This window comes from Microplitis mediator, chromosome 3, assembly GCF_029852145.1.
Source record: "Microplitis mediator isolate UGA2020A chromosome 3, iyMicMedi2.1, whole genome shotgun sequence".
In the NCBI taxonomy this organism is placed as follows: domain Eukaryota; kingdom Metazoa; phylum Arthropoda; class Insecta; order Hymenoptera; family Braconidae; genus Microplitis; species Microplitis mediator.
The window spans coordinates 3,799,623-3,817,104 of record NC_079971.1 but is presented as its reverse complement, the minus strand read 5'-3'; the positions used below and the strand labels follow the sequence as shown (position 1 = coordinate 3,817,104).

The 17,482-nt window shown below is 31.6% G+C and overlaps 1 protein-coding gene and 1 long non-coding RNA gene across 13 annotated transcripts in view; one reads left to right on the top strand and one right to left on the bottom strand.

Moving 5' to 3' along the window:
• Positions 1-1,296: 1,296 nt before the first annotated feature.
• The window catches only part of LOC130664410 (protein retinal degeneration B), an 18,586-nt gene continuing 2,400 nt past the window's right edge, over positions 1,297-17,482 (bottom strand). For 2 of the 11 annotated variants that reach the window (XM_057464256.1, XM_057464257.1), the window contains exons 2-15: positions 12,795-12,914; positions 12,246-12,722; positions 12,057-12,174; positions 11,569-11,965; positions 11,077-11,249; positions 10,550-10,582; positions 9,212-10,375; positions 7,853-8,005; positions 6,810-7,072; positions 6,609-6,717; positions 6,351-6,507; positions 6,136-6,285; positions 5,616-6,071; positions 1,297-1,441 (exon numbers count right to left, since the gene is read on the bottom strand). In XM_057464256.1, coding sequence (XP_057320239.1) covers positions 1,297-1,441; positions 5,616-6,071; positions 6,136-6,285; positions 6,351-6,507; positions 6,609-6,717; positions 6,810-7,072; positions 7,853-8,005; positions 9,212-10,375; positions 10,550-10,582; positions 11,077-11,249; positions 11,569-11,965; positions 12,057-12,174; positions 12,246-12,722; positions 12,795-12,872 — 3,873 coding nt within the window. In that variant the 5' untranslated portion in view covers positions 12,873-12,914. Of the gene's footprint in view, positions 1,442-4,380; positions 4,702-5,232; positions 5,409-5,615; positions 6,072-6,135; positions 6,286-6,350; positions 6,508-6,608; positions 6,718-6,809; positions 7,073-7,852; positions 8,006-9,211; positions 10,376-10,549; positions 10,583-11,076; positions 11,250-11,568; positions 11,966-12,056; positions 12,175-12,245; positions 12,723-12,794; positions 12,915-13,082; positions 13,432-17,482 lie in introns of those variants that run through there. The other 9 variants (XR_008989401.1, XR_008989403.1, XR_008989404.1 and 6 more) reach the window with 9 other exon arrangements.
• LOC130664413 (uncharacterized) overlaps positions 1,364-17,482 on the top strand; it is a 27,761-nt gene continuing 11,642 nt past the window's right edge. For both annotated transcript variants that reach the window (XR_008989406.1, XR_008989405.1), the window contains exons 1-2: positions 1,364-1,503; positions 2,947-3,136. This is a non-coding gene — a long non-coding RNA (uncharacterized LOC130664413). The remainder of the gene's footprint in view (positions 1,504-2,946; positions 3,137-17,482) is intronic.

Below are 17,482 nucleotides of genomic sequence, written 5' to 3'. Positions count from 1 at the left end.
AGATTCTTATGGACTATTATTTATTTCATCGCCAACGTTTCGTTAATAATTCCTGACTCCTTCAGGGCTCAAAAATTTAAAATTACTCCACAATTGTCATCAATACAAATCTTAAAATGCCCCAACTGGCAGAACAATACATCCAGAATAAAATTTTGAAATGATCACTTTTGATCCTTTCCATTGTCACCCCATAGAGATCCAGCTCCTTAGCGTATTCATTTATAAATTTAAAAAAAATGAATGAAATAAATATAAACACGAACAATAATTAGATATACAACAATGATTTATTTATTTTAAATTGATTTGTTTTTCATGTCGAAAGAATAAAATATATATAATACACACAATTGCTTATAATTATTCACAAGAAATAAATTAGCCGCTAAATTTAAAAATAAAACATCAGGCAACGTCATATATATCAGTCTAAAACAATTATTGATTAATAATATACATATATATTATTATTTTTAATAATAAGTACATATCTTATAATAATAATAATTAAAATTACAATCAAATATTCAATCTAATCCACCATATATATATATACACAACATCAATATACATAAACAATAAAATATTTAACGTCGATTCGGTATCCTAACAAAAATATTATTACTCTTATCACATAAATACTTTATTACACTTAATAATTATTGATAATATATTTATTTATCGTTAATAATAAATATCCACATATATATTTGCTCATCAAAGTCTCAACAGAGGAGTCAGGTAACAATATTTTAACAATAATTCCCCCGTTTATACCGAAAAATAATTATCACTCTATTTAATATGTCATGTCAGATAAGATATTATATATTGTATATTATATTATATATGTATATATATTTATTTATTTAACATTAAGCTGATTCCGGAATACTTGTATGGCTGTATAAAAAATAAACTATGCACTGGGCAGACCGGAGACCGGAGAATGACAACATTGAGCTCGATTTAATTGTATAAATAATATATAATCATATATATAATATATATATATATAGATGTATATATATTTATCATTAAATATAATATTTATTATTTAATCACAATTACTTTCCGAAATGTTTGTTCCTTAAATTGTTCGTTACAACCTTGGACTAATCCGTTGATAAAATTAAATTTCTTGTTTTATCTTATTTATAATTATATTTTGTTCGTTTTTTTATTTTTTATTGTTTATGTAAGCAATAAAAATGATAATAAAGTCATAATCCGTAAGAAAATAATAAATTATCACTGCCGCGGCTCGAAAAAAGAGCGACAGCGAGCGAATCGTCAGAGTTTATCAGAAGCTGGTGGTCTGGTAAGAGGCGGCGATGATCTTCGAGATGCTGGACCGACACTTGTACTCCGTTCCAGTTGTTCTGATTTGTTTGGAATCATTGGTGATGATATGGTACGTTTCGCTGTCCTAAAAGAACTATTGAACGAGTATTATTGTTAATAAACTCACTGATAAATTAATCATTAATAAATAATTCGGTATGTCATTATTAATTATATATATTATAAAATAGTAGACCCAATACCCAATCAAAAATAGACATCTCGCTAATTAATTTTCGAGATAAAATACAGGAAATTAATTTCTGTCCAGTGTAAAAAAAAAATTTATCATTTAAGGGGGAAAGGTGTCTGATACAAAAAAAAAGAGGATATTGTGACTTTTTTTTTCAGAGTACCTTCGGTATTAAAATTTTGAAAATTTGTGGCATTATTAAGCAACATTCCAAGAATATTCTGCTAAATTTTCATAAAAAAATATTGAAAAATGAGCCAGTGGTAGAGGGGAGAGACGAGTCACTTTAAAAAAATAATCTCTATGCCGTAGGCAGGATAACTCATGACTGCCTCTTCTGAAATCAAAAAACCAAAAAGAGTTCTTTAGTACATAAGTTTATCTTGGATTTGAACGAAGGAATAAACAAAATATTCATTTTTTGATTTTTGGTGAAGAGGCAATCAAAAAATTCTGACTTTTACCAAAAATTGCTCCTTTTGTTTAATTAAAAAATGAGTAGTTATTGAAAAAAAAAAAAAATTCTTCGTTCAAATCCAAGATAAACTTATGTACTAAAGAAATCTTTTTGGTTTTTTTATTTCAGATGAGGCAGTCATGAGTTATCCTGCCGGCGGCATGAAGACTTATTTTTTTTAATGTGACTCGTCTCTCCCCTCTACCACTGGCTTATTTTTCAATATTTTTTTATGAAAATTTAGCAGAATATTCTTGGAATGATGCTTAATAATGTCACAAATTTTCAAAATTTTAATAAAAAAGGTACTCTGAAAAAAAATAATCACAGAAATATCCTCTTTTTTTTTGTTTCTCAGACCCCTATCCCCCTTAATAAATTGATTAAAATTTTTTATCTAGATTACAATATTTACAAAAAAATAAAATTACTCATTACTTTCATACAATTATGTATAAATAAATTTTTTTTTAAATGGACAAATTTTCGCTTCCGTGAAAAAAATTTCAATAGAATTTAAATATTCAAAATTTTGATGATTATGAGAAAAATAAAAATCCGACTTTTGATCATTTTTAAGCCGCAGATCTAATGAAATGATCGGGTATTGAGTCTTAATTTCTATTAATTAATCACTTTATACTTGAAAAAAAATAATTAAAGAATCATCATTGTGCAAAGAAGCAGCAGTGCAGCTTTCATAACTTTGTTAGACATAATTTATATATTAAATAATGTCAATAAAAGCTTCTTCGTCGTTAAAAGACTTTTTGTTGTTGTTGTTATTTTAAAAATGAATAATCATTGTTATTAAATAATTAAAAACACAAAGTAAAGCGGTAGACACTGAGATAATGATAAATGAAAGAGAAGTACGGAGTACGAATGATTTATAAGATAAATATTATATCTAGGACCATATAAAAAACAATTAAACTTTTGTTTTCAGTGTTTTATGTTTGGTGTATGGTGTGGCGGTGGTATTATATAAATATGAGTAGCTTATATTTGTCAACGGTGTTTTAAAAGCCAGGGAGATATCAAAATATTAAGCGCAAGCCAGAGTAAACGAAGAAGATACTGACAAAATATCCGAGGCGTCAAATACCCATCGGGCAATCGCATTCACATCTAGGAGTGTATGTATATTTTTTTTTATTTTTTTTTTATCATCGTGCAGGATCGTAACGATAATCGTGCAAGCAAGATTAACCGGCGGTAAATCATGATAAGCACTGTTAGCATGTCCATTACATTGTTTCTAACACACATATGGTACATTCAATCTAATTCCTAACACAATTTTTTTAAAATATATATTACAGAGGTCGTTAAAAATTAAATTTTCTCAGGCGCACCGTAAAAAGCTTCTTTTTGGTGAAAAAATACCTGGGTAATTTGGTTTTTTCTTTTTAAGTAAAAAGAACACGTGGCTCAGGACGATCAAAATTTATGATACTGAAGTTAGCAGACGTCCAATAATTTTTTGGATTTTTTTTTAGACGATAAAACATAAAAAAAAAATATTTGAAAAAATTGCACCTGTAGTTTTTTAAATTTTCTACATATGCATATTTTTATTTTATTTTTTTGCAATTGAATTGTCGAAAAACAAAAATTCAAAAATTTTTTAATGTCTGCTACCTCCCTCCAGGATCATCAAAATTTTTTGACACAATCGCGGTTTTTTTTAAATATCTCATGAAATATGCAGATTAAAGGAAAAAATCATAGGAACAGTTTTGTAGGAAATTGAATTCTTGACAAAAAAGGTCATATTCATTTTTTTTATAAAATGTGTATTTACGAAGATATTTACAAAAAACCTTTTTAGATCTTAGCAATTGAGCATTTAAAGAATTACGAATATTAAAAATAACATTTATTCTTAAATATAGACAACTTCGTAACTCGTAACATCTCAATCATTAATGCTCGTTATAGTTTCTATATACTTAGAAAAATGTTATTTTCAACATTTGTAATTCTCAAAACGCTCAATGCATATGATCTAAAAAAGTTTTTTGTAAATATCTTCGTAAATACACATTATATAAAAAAAATGAACATGACTTTTTTTGTCAAGAATTTAATTTCCTAAAAAATTGTCCCTATGATTTTTTCCTTTAATCTGCATATTTCATGAGATATTTAAAAAAAACCGCGATTGTATCGAAAAATTTTGATCATCCTGCGGCACGTGTTCTTTTTACTTAAAAAGAAAAAAACCAAATTCCCCCCGTATTTTTTCACTAAAAATAAACTTTTTATGGTGCGTCTAAAAAAATTTAATTTTTAACGACCCCCTAATATATATACATATATTTTTTTTTAGTCAATTTTGTTCAGCTTTTTTTTGGTAGACGCGCACGGGCATCTTTACCTTGCTCGCAAAATCATCGCGACCAATCGCCTCATTATTTGTTGGAACACATCATCATCTCATAAATATTGTCATCATCATCATCATCATCATCATCATCATCACCATCACCATCATGATCATCAGGAATCAAACGAATGGGAATTATTATTTCCGCACCAACGACTAGCTCTCAGTCGTATTCGTGCATAAATTCTGGATAATATCATTGCTGTCGATAAAATAATAATTCTGATTGTGGAATGTGATGTAGGTCGCTCTTGTCGTGAGCGATTATTAACATCGACTCGCGACATTGCAACAAATCTTCAGAGCAGGTACCTGTAACCCAATAATTTTTTAAACCTTATTCCTATCAATCAGCCGATATTTAATATAAAATATCTAAAGGGTAAGCTCGTGGTCGTAATCTTGCTAGAGCTAGTGAAGATGTGGTAGAAAAAGCCGCAGGAATTGGGCACAGGACACCTCAGGATTACTTTTACCGGTTTATTTAATTAAATAAATAAATATACATGTACATATATATTTATTATTTAAAATTTTAATTCTCGGTTTAAGTCTACCAGACTGCCAAGTGTGGGTGTCAGCTCTAGAAAGACATTTATCGGACAATTAGCGAGGGTTTAAGACTCATTGGTGTGTCGGAGTGATAAGTAGTTGACAGATGGTGATTAGGACGACGAGTGCTTGGGAAAACTTTAACTTTATTCATCAGATTATTATTATTAATTAAGATCAAGATCACTGGGTTTATAATTGAGCTAGAGAGAGACGGGGTACGAAAGAGAAAGATAAAAAGAAAAGAGAGAAATAGAGAAAGAGAAAGAGAGAGAGGTGAGAGATAATTACCAATGTAAGTGAGTAAATTGTAGGTAGATATAATTAGACGTGTGTTAGATGTGGGTAAGGTAGACTTTCCGCTTTAAGTACACGTTGTTGCGAGCTGGTGAGCTGACCGTTGTCTCCTTACTGGAAAAATAGAGCCGTGGCTCGTATTCGCACGCGTTTTACTGAAAAAATATTAACTACCTACGGCTACCGATATATTCTTTAAGTATCAAAATAATGTGAACCATTACTGATTAGCTGAAAGTAATCAATAAAATAAAAACAAGCGATAAATAACAACAGCACACCCGCGATTTATTAGTTCACATAATTTCGAAGTCGAATTTAAAATTACCAAGATTAACTCCCTATAAATTGTACGGTATAAATAATAAAAGGCTTACCTTCTTCGCCGCAAAGAGGAGTTTAAACCCGGGAGACCAAATTGCCCGCGTGGGATCACCATTCTCGCGTTACCCTGAGCAGGTCTTGATCCCCCGTAAGCCTGTAGTTGAGTTAAATGAGCGGCGTACCCTTCACTTAAGACAGTCGCCAGTGACTGATGTTTCTTGGACACTTTACCGACAATTACTATCTGACGCGGCTTAAGATTTACTGCCGTGTAAACGGCAATGTCTTTACTGCTACCGTACGCCTGGTGAATTATTACTCCGTGCTCTTGTATCAGATTGTTCAAGTACGCGGCTTTGTGACCCAGAGGATCTCGGGAGAGACCGTCCGCAAAGGAGACTAAACCGTGAGGAAAGTTGTGCTGCGATAACCAGGACACAACTTTCTGCTGCTGCATATCTGGTCGCGCTGTTATGTAGATTATGAGATACCCGAGCTCTTGCCAGTGTCTGTAAATAATTATACATATTAATATTTATTTAATTAATATAATTATTTTAAATATTTAATTACCTGACGACATCAACAGCACCAGCACGGACTTTGGGATCTCTTCCCGTGACGCTCATACTCGCGGTAAATGATCCGTCGATACTAAATACCACACACTCAGTATTCGGGGGTATTACAGCCATAAAAAAATCAACAGACGTATGATCGCCTCTGTAATTATTTTATTTAAATAATTATTTTAAAACTCACTACTCATTATTATTTTATTTAATTACCTCACAACCATTTTAATAGGATAGAGACCATAAGACAATGCTTTGTCATCAGGAATTCTGTAAGTGATTCGGCCATTTTTATCTGTTACTTCTGTTGATAGATATGTCCATTCTCCAGCGGGTGCATCTTTCATCACATGGATGTCAACTTTTTCACCTGACGACATAAATCATTAAATACGACACATAAATTATTTGCAGGCAGATTATTATTGATGATAAAAAACTAGAAGATTTGACTTCTGATCAATTGCTCACCAGTCAATGCGATAACGTCTATGGGACTGTACATAAATCGCGCGATCAATATTTGCGGAGCGCCTTCGCGAACAATTACGTCATTTGCTCGATGATTCGCGGCGACATTCTGAAAATATTATACAGGACATCGATTATTTTTCTTAGTACCTGTACTACTTATTCTGTATTTGTATTTCATTGCTAATTAATAAAGTTTACCTTAAGTTTAACAGAGGTTCGTTTTTTATTCCACTTTTCTCTCGGCTGACCTGGACGGAAACAAGCTAAATCTTTTTCTTCACCGCCGAGCATCGGCAAATCAAATCTACCGATTTGTCTTAATATGAAGGCAATAACGTCTGATGACTCCCAGTAACTTGCGTGGAATAAATGCGGTAATGCGTTTGTTGGAAAGTTTGCAAGACCTTCTGGGCAGTAGAGTGCGTAATCTATTCTTTTATTTCCCCACCACTTGTGTGTTACTGAAAGTTTATTAAGTATTAAATCCAAGGATCATTTATCATCTATCATCGGTATAAATCTCTGCGCACCATCGGTTAACTTTTTAAAAACTAATTACGAGTTTTATTTAAGACGGGATTTAAGTTATTTTTGTCAAAGCTTTTCTCGCAAACAAAAACTCTAGTAAAGTAAAATAGAGCTCGAGGCTTGATTCAATACTCAATAATTTTCCAATCTAGCTTTTTATTTATTTTTTTTTTTAATTTTTATTTGCTCAAGAGGATAAAGTTTTCATTTACTGTGAAAGTTCAACCTGAATAGTGAGTATTGTTCACTTGAGAGCGAAAGATAAAAAAGTGACAACTCGTCTTAATAAAATAAAAGCAAACCGCGCGAAAAATAATAATGAAAAAAATTACCGTCGTTTTAATAACTCGCGTTCTCAAACAATTAAAAAAATTTTAATTATTCAAAAGCTTTAAAATTAAATAATTACTAATTTATTACGTGAATTTTAAATTAAAATTGAATATCCGAAAATTTATAATTTAAAAAAAAGTCTAAGTATTCAAATTTTTTTTGTTCTCATGACTTTTAACATTTAAAGATTATTTTAAAAATTTAAATAAGTAGAAGCTTTAAAATGCACATATTTTTTTTTCTTTTTATCTTTTATTTGAGTACGTTGATAGCCAAAGTTATGGCCTTCGGGACAAGTAATTTTTTCAGATAAAAAATGATTGTAAAAGTTTTGTTGAAGGGTGCAGAAATGGTGAAATATAAATTTATTCAAAACTTACATGAAGAAACTGCTTGCAAAGGTACATTATCAATAAGACCTGACATAGTGCTTTGGATCGATATATCAGACATTCTTCTTAAATGGTGGAGTGGCGTGTTTGGAGCATTCAATCCATCAGTAAACAATTGTGGATTTGTTTGAATGGCTTCGACTGTTTAAATTGATGTATAAATATAAATATAATATATATTTATATTAGGGTAACCCAAAAAAACCGACTTTTTTTTGTTTTCGAGTCTCATATAGAAATTCGTTGATTCAATATACTTTTAGAACCCTCTTAAAAAATCAGCTCGATAAAAAATTTTTAAGAGGTCGCTCACAAATTTAAAAATTCAAAAAATGATTGAAATTCTGATTTTTTTTTCTTTCTTGTGGCAGCAGTAGTTTACATCAGTAAATTTTGGCCCAAAATTAAAATAATTAGTCGCTCAAGAATTTTGAATGTTTCCGAGTGCTGTCTTTTGGACATTTTCGAGCGATTTTTGAATATTAATATTAAGGGGGACCACTAGTGTGAAATTTTGAAAAATCAATTAATTTTTTTTGCATATTTCGATAATCTATACCTTCAAAAATAACATACTACAATTTCTAGTGCATACATTGTAAAAAATCACCGGGGTAAGTCCAATAACTCGCTGAATTTTTAATTTTTTGGTCCAAAAATTTAGTTTTGTATTCATTATATATCAACAAATATATCTTTAAAACATTAAAACATTCCATGCAGTAGTGGTCTCCCTTAAAGCATCTCAATTTTTTCACCTTCAATTTATATCATAATGAATAAAATTAGAACCCGAGACATAGAAAAAATTAGTCATTTACATACAAATTTTTTTTTTTTATTTATTCAATTTTTATGTTTTCTTTGTTATTCAAATTTTACTCAATTTTATTATTTATGACTGTCCAGTATACTTTCGGTTATGCAAAAGTTATATTTTAGTGAAATGATAATAATTGAGTTATAAAAAAATACAAAAATTAATTAAAAGTATTTGCTACCTATTATGAGTTGATATCAAAAATTTTTGAGCGACGTTAAAAAACCTATATTTTGAGCTAAAATTTTCAGTATCCCATCGATTTTACAGATAGAAAATATTTCTGCCACGAAAAAGAAAAAATTAAAAATAAAATCTGAATTTCAATCATTTTTGGAATTTTCGCTTTTCCCGAGCGACCCCTTGAAATTTTTTTATCGATCTGATTTTCAAAGAGGGTTCTTAAAGTATCTGAGACTAAAAAATTTTCATACGAGCGGTTTTTTTGAGTCACCCTAATATATATAGTAAAATACAATATATAAAACAATGATAGTAGATAAAAAAGTGTTATCTTTGAAACTTACGTAAATGATAAGGTTGTCCGTTGCCTAGTGGATATTTTTGATAGCGTGCGACGTTGACCGGAGGCAACTGTGAGAATCTCGCGGAAATAAGAGGCTCCAAGCGAGCGGCAACTGGATCAGTTGGATGAAATAGATTGTAGACTTGATTGACAAGTGGTCTTGATATCGCAGTACTTTTGTCATTGCTCGAAGATATTTTACGATAGGCAAGTACTAGCGCCAGCGGACTACCGAACATAAAGAATTCGCTTACTTCAAACTCAAGTTTACATTGTGACGAGTCGCTCGTTGATGAGGAACGTCTTCTTGGTAGAGGTGCGGTTAAATGTTTACCGTCTTCACAACTCCCGAGGCTATTATCACCGGTATTTTGATTGTCGTTTTCTAAAATACTATTTTCACTGTCATGACGGGATTGATACTGTACAGAGCGACATAGCGCGTCGTAAGTTAATATCGAACCAACAGAGTCACCTATGAAAGATATTTGACCCGCGAAACCGCGGCCTTCGTCAGACTTAATAAATTCGGCAAATACTTGGTTTGCGCCGGTTATTATTTTCGACACAGCGTCTTGATAGTCAGATGATGAGCAAGCTAACAGAGGAATTGATCCAATAGGAATAGTGTCATTGGTAACTTGGGGAGAGTCAACACAAGACGGCGATACATCAAAGCTGTAAGGACTTAAACTGGATAAAATACCAAGACCTTCAGTGCAAATTGACGGACATGAGACAAATCTTATGGCGATATGTCCAACGACACTGGGATAATGCTGACGCATGACAGATTCAAAGGCACCGCGGAATGTTGTGATGTCGGATTTTTTAGCGGACAAATCAACATTGGCGTCAAGGACACTGCCAGCGTGCATCACTATCAGCAAAACCGTTGTACGACAGGGCTGATGAGTTGGCGAGTGTTGCGGTGACGCTGGACATGACAGATCTATGCTTGCTGACGGCCGTATATGAATTCTTTTCCCGCTTCGTTCACTCGCGACACGCTGGAGATACGAGTGAGAAAATATACTGTCGTTTCGTTTGTTAGAAGACACTCCAGTTGAGGATGTTGGTGCCGTGGGTGACAGCGAGTCTTCTTTGTCATTTAAGAGGTCCAGCGAGCTCCACTTGGCCAGAGATGTATTGTCACCAAAGTCTTCTGTTAAAAATTTAAGTTGTCATTAGTCTTGTCTTATTTATAGTCCGCCCGCTTAAGAGTTTTAAGTAGAGTAGACTAACACATATTTTTTTTTATATGTCGTCGTAAAAAAAAACACATAAATTATTATCTGACCACTTAAGCGCATGCTCTCGTGCGATCTAATTGACCTACCTGTGCGTATCTCAGGTACAACAATCCCAGCGGCTGTGCAAGAGATAGAAGACATAAAAAAAATAAAAATAAACAAAGGAAACTATAGAGCAGGCAGCTAATAACAGAATCTTCTTGTGCTTTATCGATTAAAGAGGCTACTGAGAAGTTTAATAACAAAAAAAAATAATTGACGAGAAACGGCGGTTTATTTTTAAAGATCCGGTTTATTTTTTTTTTACCACGCAATTGTGCTGATAATTAATTCACTACATCAATCAATCATCGCTCATTAATCATGACATTGACGTAGACAGATATAGAGACATATAAATATACATTTATTTATTTGCCAGACAATGTCTGATGTCAGTTAAAGTAATAAAATTATATGATGTGGATGAAGAATAGACATATCGATCGGCACTACTCAACGCCCATGCTTTAGCTTTCACCAGTAACAATTAAATTTTAACTTAATTATAAATCACACGGTTGCTTACTTGCTTTTATTAAACTATAGAGCAAAGATAAAAAATATACGATACCTTGGCAATCAAAAAATTCATCCTCGCTTCCCGACTCAGATTCACGGACGATGCTCTCCATGCGCCAATTAGCAATTTGGATGTCGAAGCTTTTCGCGGAACTGGGTGAGTGCATTGAATGACTGCCGTGCTTCCAAACTTTTTTAGTTTCCGCTTTATCTTCGATCTTCAAGCTAAATTATTTCATTTAACAACAAACGAATTCATTAATTTAATTATATTTACACTGTAAAAAATTAGCGGAGTAAATCCGGAGTGAATTTAATCCCCTCCTCAAAAGAGTTGATTTTAACATTGAAACTGAACCGGAGTGAATGCGGATTTAAATGAAATCCACGTCACTCCGAAATCACTCATCTGAAAAAACCAACTCCTATTTACCCCGTATGCGGAGTGATTTTTTTTTAAACTCCGGAACTCCGAGTGAATTCGGATTGAATTAAAATTTGTAATCACTCCGAATCCACTCCTAATTTAAAAAAAAAATATTACCCGGGTGCTAAGACGGCAGTAGGAGAGTCTTCGGGACTTAAGTCGCCTTCAGAACTCCGAGCCGTATTGATGACAGGAATGTCCGAAGGTTTTCGAATGGACGGGGGACTTTGAGGGTCTTCATTTTTCTCAATGCTACCCAAAGTCGCAGCCAGTGTTTTAGCAACGTCTGTTGGATCCTGTGGAGTTGATACCGCTCCATTAGTATCATTGTGGTCATCCTCGTAGCCATCGACAGTCTCCCCACGTTCAGCGGCTTCAGCGGCAGCCATTTTTCGCTGTAATGCCAATTGTGTTTCTCTTTCTATTTCTCTTATGTCCTCCATTGTCAGTCCTATCCATTCATCCTGCCATGCCCACGCTTGACGATGCGCTCGTACCATAGTTTTCCGTAACGCTGTGATACAACAAAAAATTATCATTGTTATATAACAACACAACGACTGTCATTTATTTATATTGCTATTATCAAAAGCATTTATACTGACCCACATCGTGAATAAATTTCTCCAGCTTGGTCTGCATGCCCCAGTAACGGAACTCGACCTTACAAAGTTTGTAAGCGCACATCAGTGACTTCCCCGATGCCGTAGGTTGCGATTTTCCCTACAGATAAAATTATTTTGAATATAAATAATAATAAACAAAAGGTTCTTTGTGATAACAACAATAATTACTTTAACTTCTGCCCAATAATCTTCAAGCCACGACTCAGTGAGCGGTCCACGTCCGGTTTTCTCTGATACATACAGCGTCGGGTCTTCCTCTTTAACGTAATCCGCACCAATAAGCTGATCCTTAACCACATCAATAACATCGACAATTCGATTACGCAAATCACTACCAGACAATTTGAATACATTTTCTTGATGTCCGTTGTCAGGAAAATAATAAGTTTCTATTTCAACGGAAAATTTTTCAACAAATGGACACGTGTAACGAGTTTTTGTGTAGGGATAAGCATTCCAAGCTTCCTCCTGGGTCTGTAACGCTGTTTTAGGTAATAAACTCTTGAACCAACCAGGTAAATGACTTCCTACATGATAAATTTTATGAGTATACTGTCCGTTTCCTCCGGGTCCATCTTTGTACGGTTCATTAACTTTTATCTCGACTCCGCTACCAACGCCCTTGCTTTCTTCACGTGATTTTTTCTGAGTATTTACAATAAATAATTATTTTTTTTTCCTTAATATATTTATTTATAAATATTTATCACCACTTACTGCTATCATATAAAGCTGAGCGATTCGGTATTCCTCAACAGTAAGAGGAAGTGGTATCCTGTACTCCTTAATAAGCATGTTTCCTCGTTACTGTCGCTCCTTGTTATCAGTCTAGCATTTCTGCAACGAAAAATCCATTTAATATGAGAATAACAATAACAGATATATATATTCAGTGGTAATAAAAAATATAAAAGTAATAAAGAAGCGCATAAAGTGCATCAGCCGTGTCTGAACGAGTTTCCACAAGCGCTTCTTTATGCTAGATATTTTTTAAAACCTATTTACCTTGTCCTACAATTCAAGACTCAATTCAAAATTGACCTCGTAATAAAACTCACACAATTATTTTTTTATAAATTCATTGTTTGCTTATTTTTTAAATTTACTATCTTGTTTTAATTAAATAACTTTATAATTATTTTATTTTATGATTTTACTATTAGCACGCACTGGCGAATTTAAGCGGTTGACTAATTAGTGAACTGATGACTATCAGCGTGATAGTGGTTGTCGGTAATGATATTGATAGTGATAATGGTGATGATGATGATGATGATGAAGATTGATAGAAGGTAAATTAAATAAACCCGTTGTTGCCTGTCCGAGGACACCCTCGCGATTGCCGAGAAATCGCGCGCCCGATCATCCAGCTCGTGTCTCGTTATTTTTCGCTGCGCTTGCGCCTTTTTTTATTATTATTAATATTGTTGTTACTATTATTATTATAACCGTAAAAGCTCTTTGTCTGGTTCTTGTACTCTCACTCTATCACCCTGGGCGCTTATTCCAGTATGATGACAACGAGCAAATGCGCCGTAGACTGTGAAAAATATAAAAATAAATTGTTTTTTTTAAGGGTAAGTGGCAAATATGAATGGGGTGATAGTTTAGTATGCTGGTGAGAATTATAACGCGTTGAGATAAAAGTTGTTGACTTGGAATTTAATTTTTAAAATAATTATTTTCGACAATAATTACAATGTCACCGGTACGGGAAATTCTAGCTCTCCAGTTATGTTTCTTCTCTATTGATCGCAGGTTTCCAGACGCGCAGATGCACTATGTACTGTACACTTAAATGTGTACAGAGGAATACCAGAAAATATACGAGGATTTTTACTGGATACACCAAATTCCCAGGGGATACACTATTTATTATTTTCTTACATTTCTTAAATTATCTTTACGCTCTTTCTTCTCAACTTTACTCCGTAAATTTATTTCTATAAGATCCACCTCAAGACTCACTCCCAGATAAATTGTATACATATATTTTGAAAAGCCTGTAGAAGAAGAAAAAAAAAAGACCGAAGCTAAATAAATATTTCTATAATTAAATTTGAATATTTGATTATTGACACAGATTTTGATTTTAAATCTTCCGGTATTTTATTGACTAAAATTAATATGACAAAAATATATACATATATCCAATTAAAAATGTATGAATTTCCATGTAAATTAAAAATAATAAATTTTTTTACTCGCCAGTAATTTTTTTTTCTGATAAAAAAAAATAACGAGATGAATAAATTTGAAAAAATTTATTTCATGTCCAGTGAGATTTAAAAAATAAACTTTTTGCTTTTTTTAAAATACTGAAAAAAAAAAAAAAAATACGTTTAATAAATAAAAAAAAATGTTTTATAAATTATTGGAAAATTTTTTCGACGTTACGGTTTAATAAAAAAATTATTTATGAGCCATTTGAGCTTCTCTGCACCTTTTCTCTACGTCGTAATTAATTTTCGTCACTATCCCGACAATAATAACACCAGGTATACATATATATTTTAATAAAAAACAATAAAATTTTGCGCAGCGTTTGATAACTAAAAAAAAAAAGAAAATTCAATTTTCTGAAATTATTTATTTTTATAAACAATTAATAACCTGGAGTTTTCGCTGCATCATTATTTTTATCATCACAATTTAGTGGTTGAAAATATTTAGGAACAGAAAAACTTCCATCAGTACAAGGACTACGATTAATTTTTTTATCACAAGGTCTCTTTATATAATTTCTATCATAACATTTACTTCGATATTGTCCACAATAATTTGATGATAATTTTATTGCTCTCTGCATTATTTAAACGTCAGTTGTTTCCTACGTAATTCAATATTAAATTCTTGCCAATTTAATTTATTTGTTTTATTCAACAAAATAATTGAAATATTATTTTAATTGATTACGAGCAATTACGGCCATTCTCAGACAGTGTCCCCCCCCCCCTTTGTTTATTTAATTTCCAATGACTTTCAACTGTCATAAGCGTATCAAAATTTTATCAATTAATTAAAACAAAATTAAAGGTATTCTCAAGCGACCTCCCCCCCCCACTTCTTAGTAAATTCTGTGGAAATCTAATTATTGCATTTGTCTTCATGACGGAATTTTTGAAAAATTTTGCTACATCTGAAAATACATATGGTATTTTTTATTTTTTTTAAAATTTTTTTTTTTTATTTATTTATTTATTATTTTATAATACAAGAAATTTTTTGTATTATAAATTGAAAACAAAAATTTTCTTGAGACAAGAAAAAATTTCTCGGTTCAAAAAATTTTTTCTTGCTCTAAAAAAATTTATTCTCGCTCCAAGAAATTTGAAGTTTTCAATTTATAATTCAAAAGATTTCTTGAGGCAAGTAAAAATTTTTTTGGGACAAATAAAAATTTCTTGCACTAAGAAATTTTTTTTTCTGTGTACTAGTAATGTGAGCCGAAAATTGCGGCCACCCCAATTACCCCTTAAGTCATCTTCAAGCAGTCTAATTACATAAATTTTTTTCATTTTCGTTGCGCGAACAACGTTCCGATTTTCAGGTACATTATATATGTATATATTTATACGATAGAACGCGGCTTGTCTCGACGATGGCGTCCACAATTTTTAATTGATCTCGATGAAACTCAGTACACATTTTCTGTAGACTTCGAGATCAAGTTCGAAGATGAGCAAAATCGGTCAATTACTTTAGAAGTTACAGCATTTAAAAATTTTCAAAATGTCAAAAATTCATATTTTTACTGACTCTTTCTTCAATAACTTTTGAATGTGACAACTTATCGAATTTCTTGAAAATTCACCTCAAAGCTCTTTAAATAAGCTGTAATTTTCATGCCTATATATATGCCTAGACCAAAGAAATTACTTATCTTACTACTCATTAGATGAAAATTCGCTATTGCATTCGTTTTTGATGAACAAAAAAACTTTCTTGTGGCTTTCCCAATGCCTCCGACTCTGGCTATACACTTTTTACATATATATCTATTTGCACATATAGATATCATGAAATCTACTTCCACTTCGGCTGCCGAATGGCCTTTTTAAAACTTCGAAACGTCTTTCAACTGTCATAGCGGTATTTAAATTTTATTAATTAATGAAAAAAAATTAAAACCTTATTTTAAAAAAGGACAACTTTTTTTCAATTAAGTTTTTAATTTTTTTTTTTAATCAATTGATCAAATTTTGATACCCTATGACAATTGAGTCATTGAAAATTTTGAAAAAGTGGGGGCACTGTCTGAGTATGTCACTAATGATCTTGAAGCGTTAATTGAAAAAAGGACACCGTAGTTAAAATTTATCTGAGATAGGGAAGAGGTACCATTTGTGGCCACTCCTCCATTTTTGGACATTTAATCCTTTACTTTGATTAATGAAAAAGTGTAAAATAAAATTTTCATTTTAGTAGTGGGATAGAAGTATCTTTAAATATATTTTAAAAATTGATTATGTGATTGGGTCTTTTACAAATTATTTTATTTTAATTTTTCAAGTGTCCAAAACTGGCCCTAAAGTGACCAAAAACGGTACCTCTACCCTATAGATTTTAAAAAAAATTACTTACCGTTGACATCAATTGGGAGTTAAACGAAATTTGGAAAATAAATTTCAGTAAAATCATGTCAATTTTATAATTAGAAATTTCAAATTTTGTAGACTAAAATTTATTAGCAAATTTCGTTAAGCTCTTAATTGATAACAACCGTAAGTAATTTTTTTTTTCAAATCTACATCGACAAAATTTGAACTGCGTGTCCTTTTTTCAATTAAGATTCTAATTTTTTTAAATTAATTAATAACATTTTAATACGCTTATGAAAATTTAGTCATGGCATATTTTCAAAAAATGAGGGGCAGTCTAAGAATGCCCTTAAAAAATAAAAAAATTTTTTTTTTCAATTTTTATTTTGAATTTGCTTTTAAATCTCTCGATGTATGAATAGAAATAGTTTCAAATAAATATCCAATAGAGATACCTTCAAAGTGTTTCAAGGCTAGGATTACTTTGTATATATTTTTTATATATCTATAAAATTTATTGCAAAATGTAAATAGAAAAAAAAATGATAATTGAGTTCAGCTGATGGAGTTTTTATAAAAAAAAATATAAAAAATTCAGTATGAGATAAAAAGAGTGATGGGTTGCTGTATGTCAAAGTCTCGAAGATATCTTTCGTATAATGTGTGTGATAAAAAAGTAGTAAAGGGATGGGCTGGGATGGTATAGATAGAAAGTAAAGGGATAAAATTGTTGTAGAATAATAAGTGAAGGAAAGACGGATTCAAAGTATAAGTGGATGGATAGATGCGCGGCAACCTTTGACATTTCAAGTGGATGAGAGTGAGTAGATAGTTGATAGGTCGAACTTTTTTTTCTTTGGTATT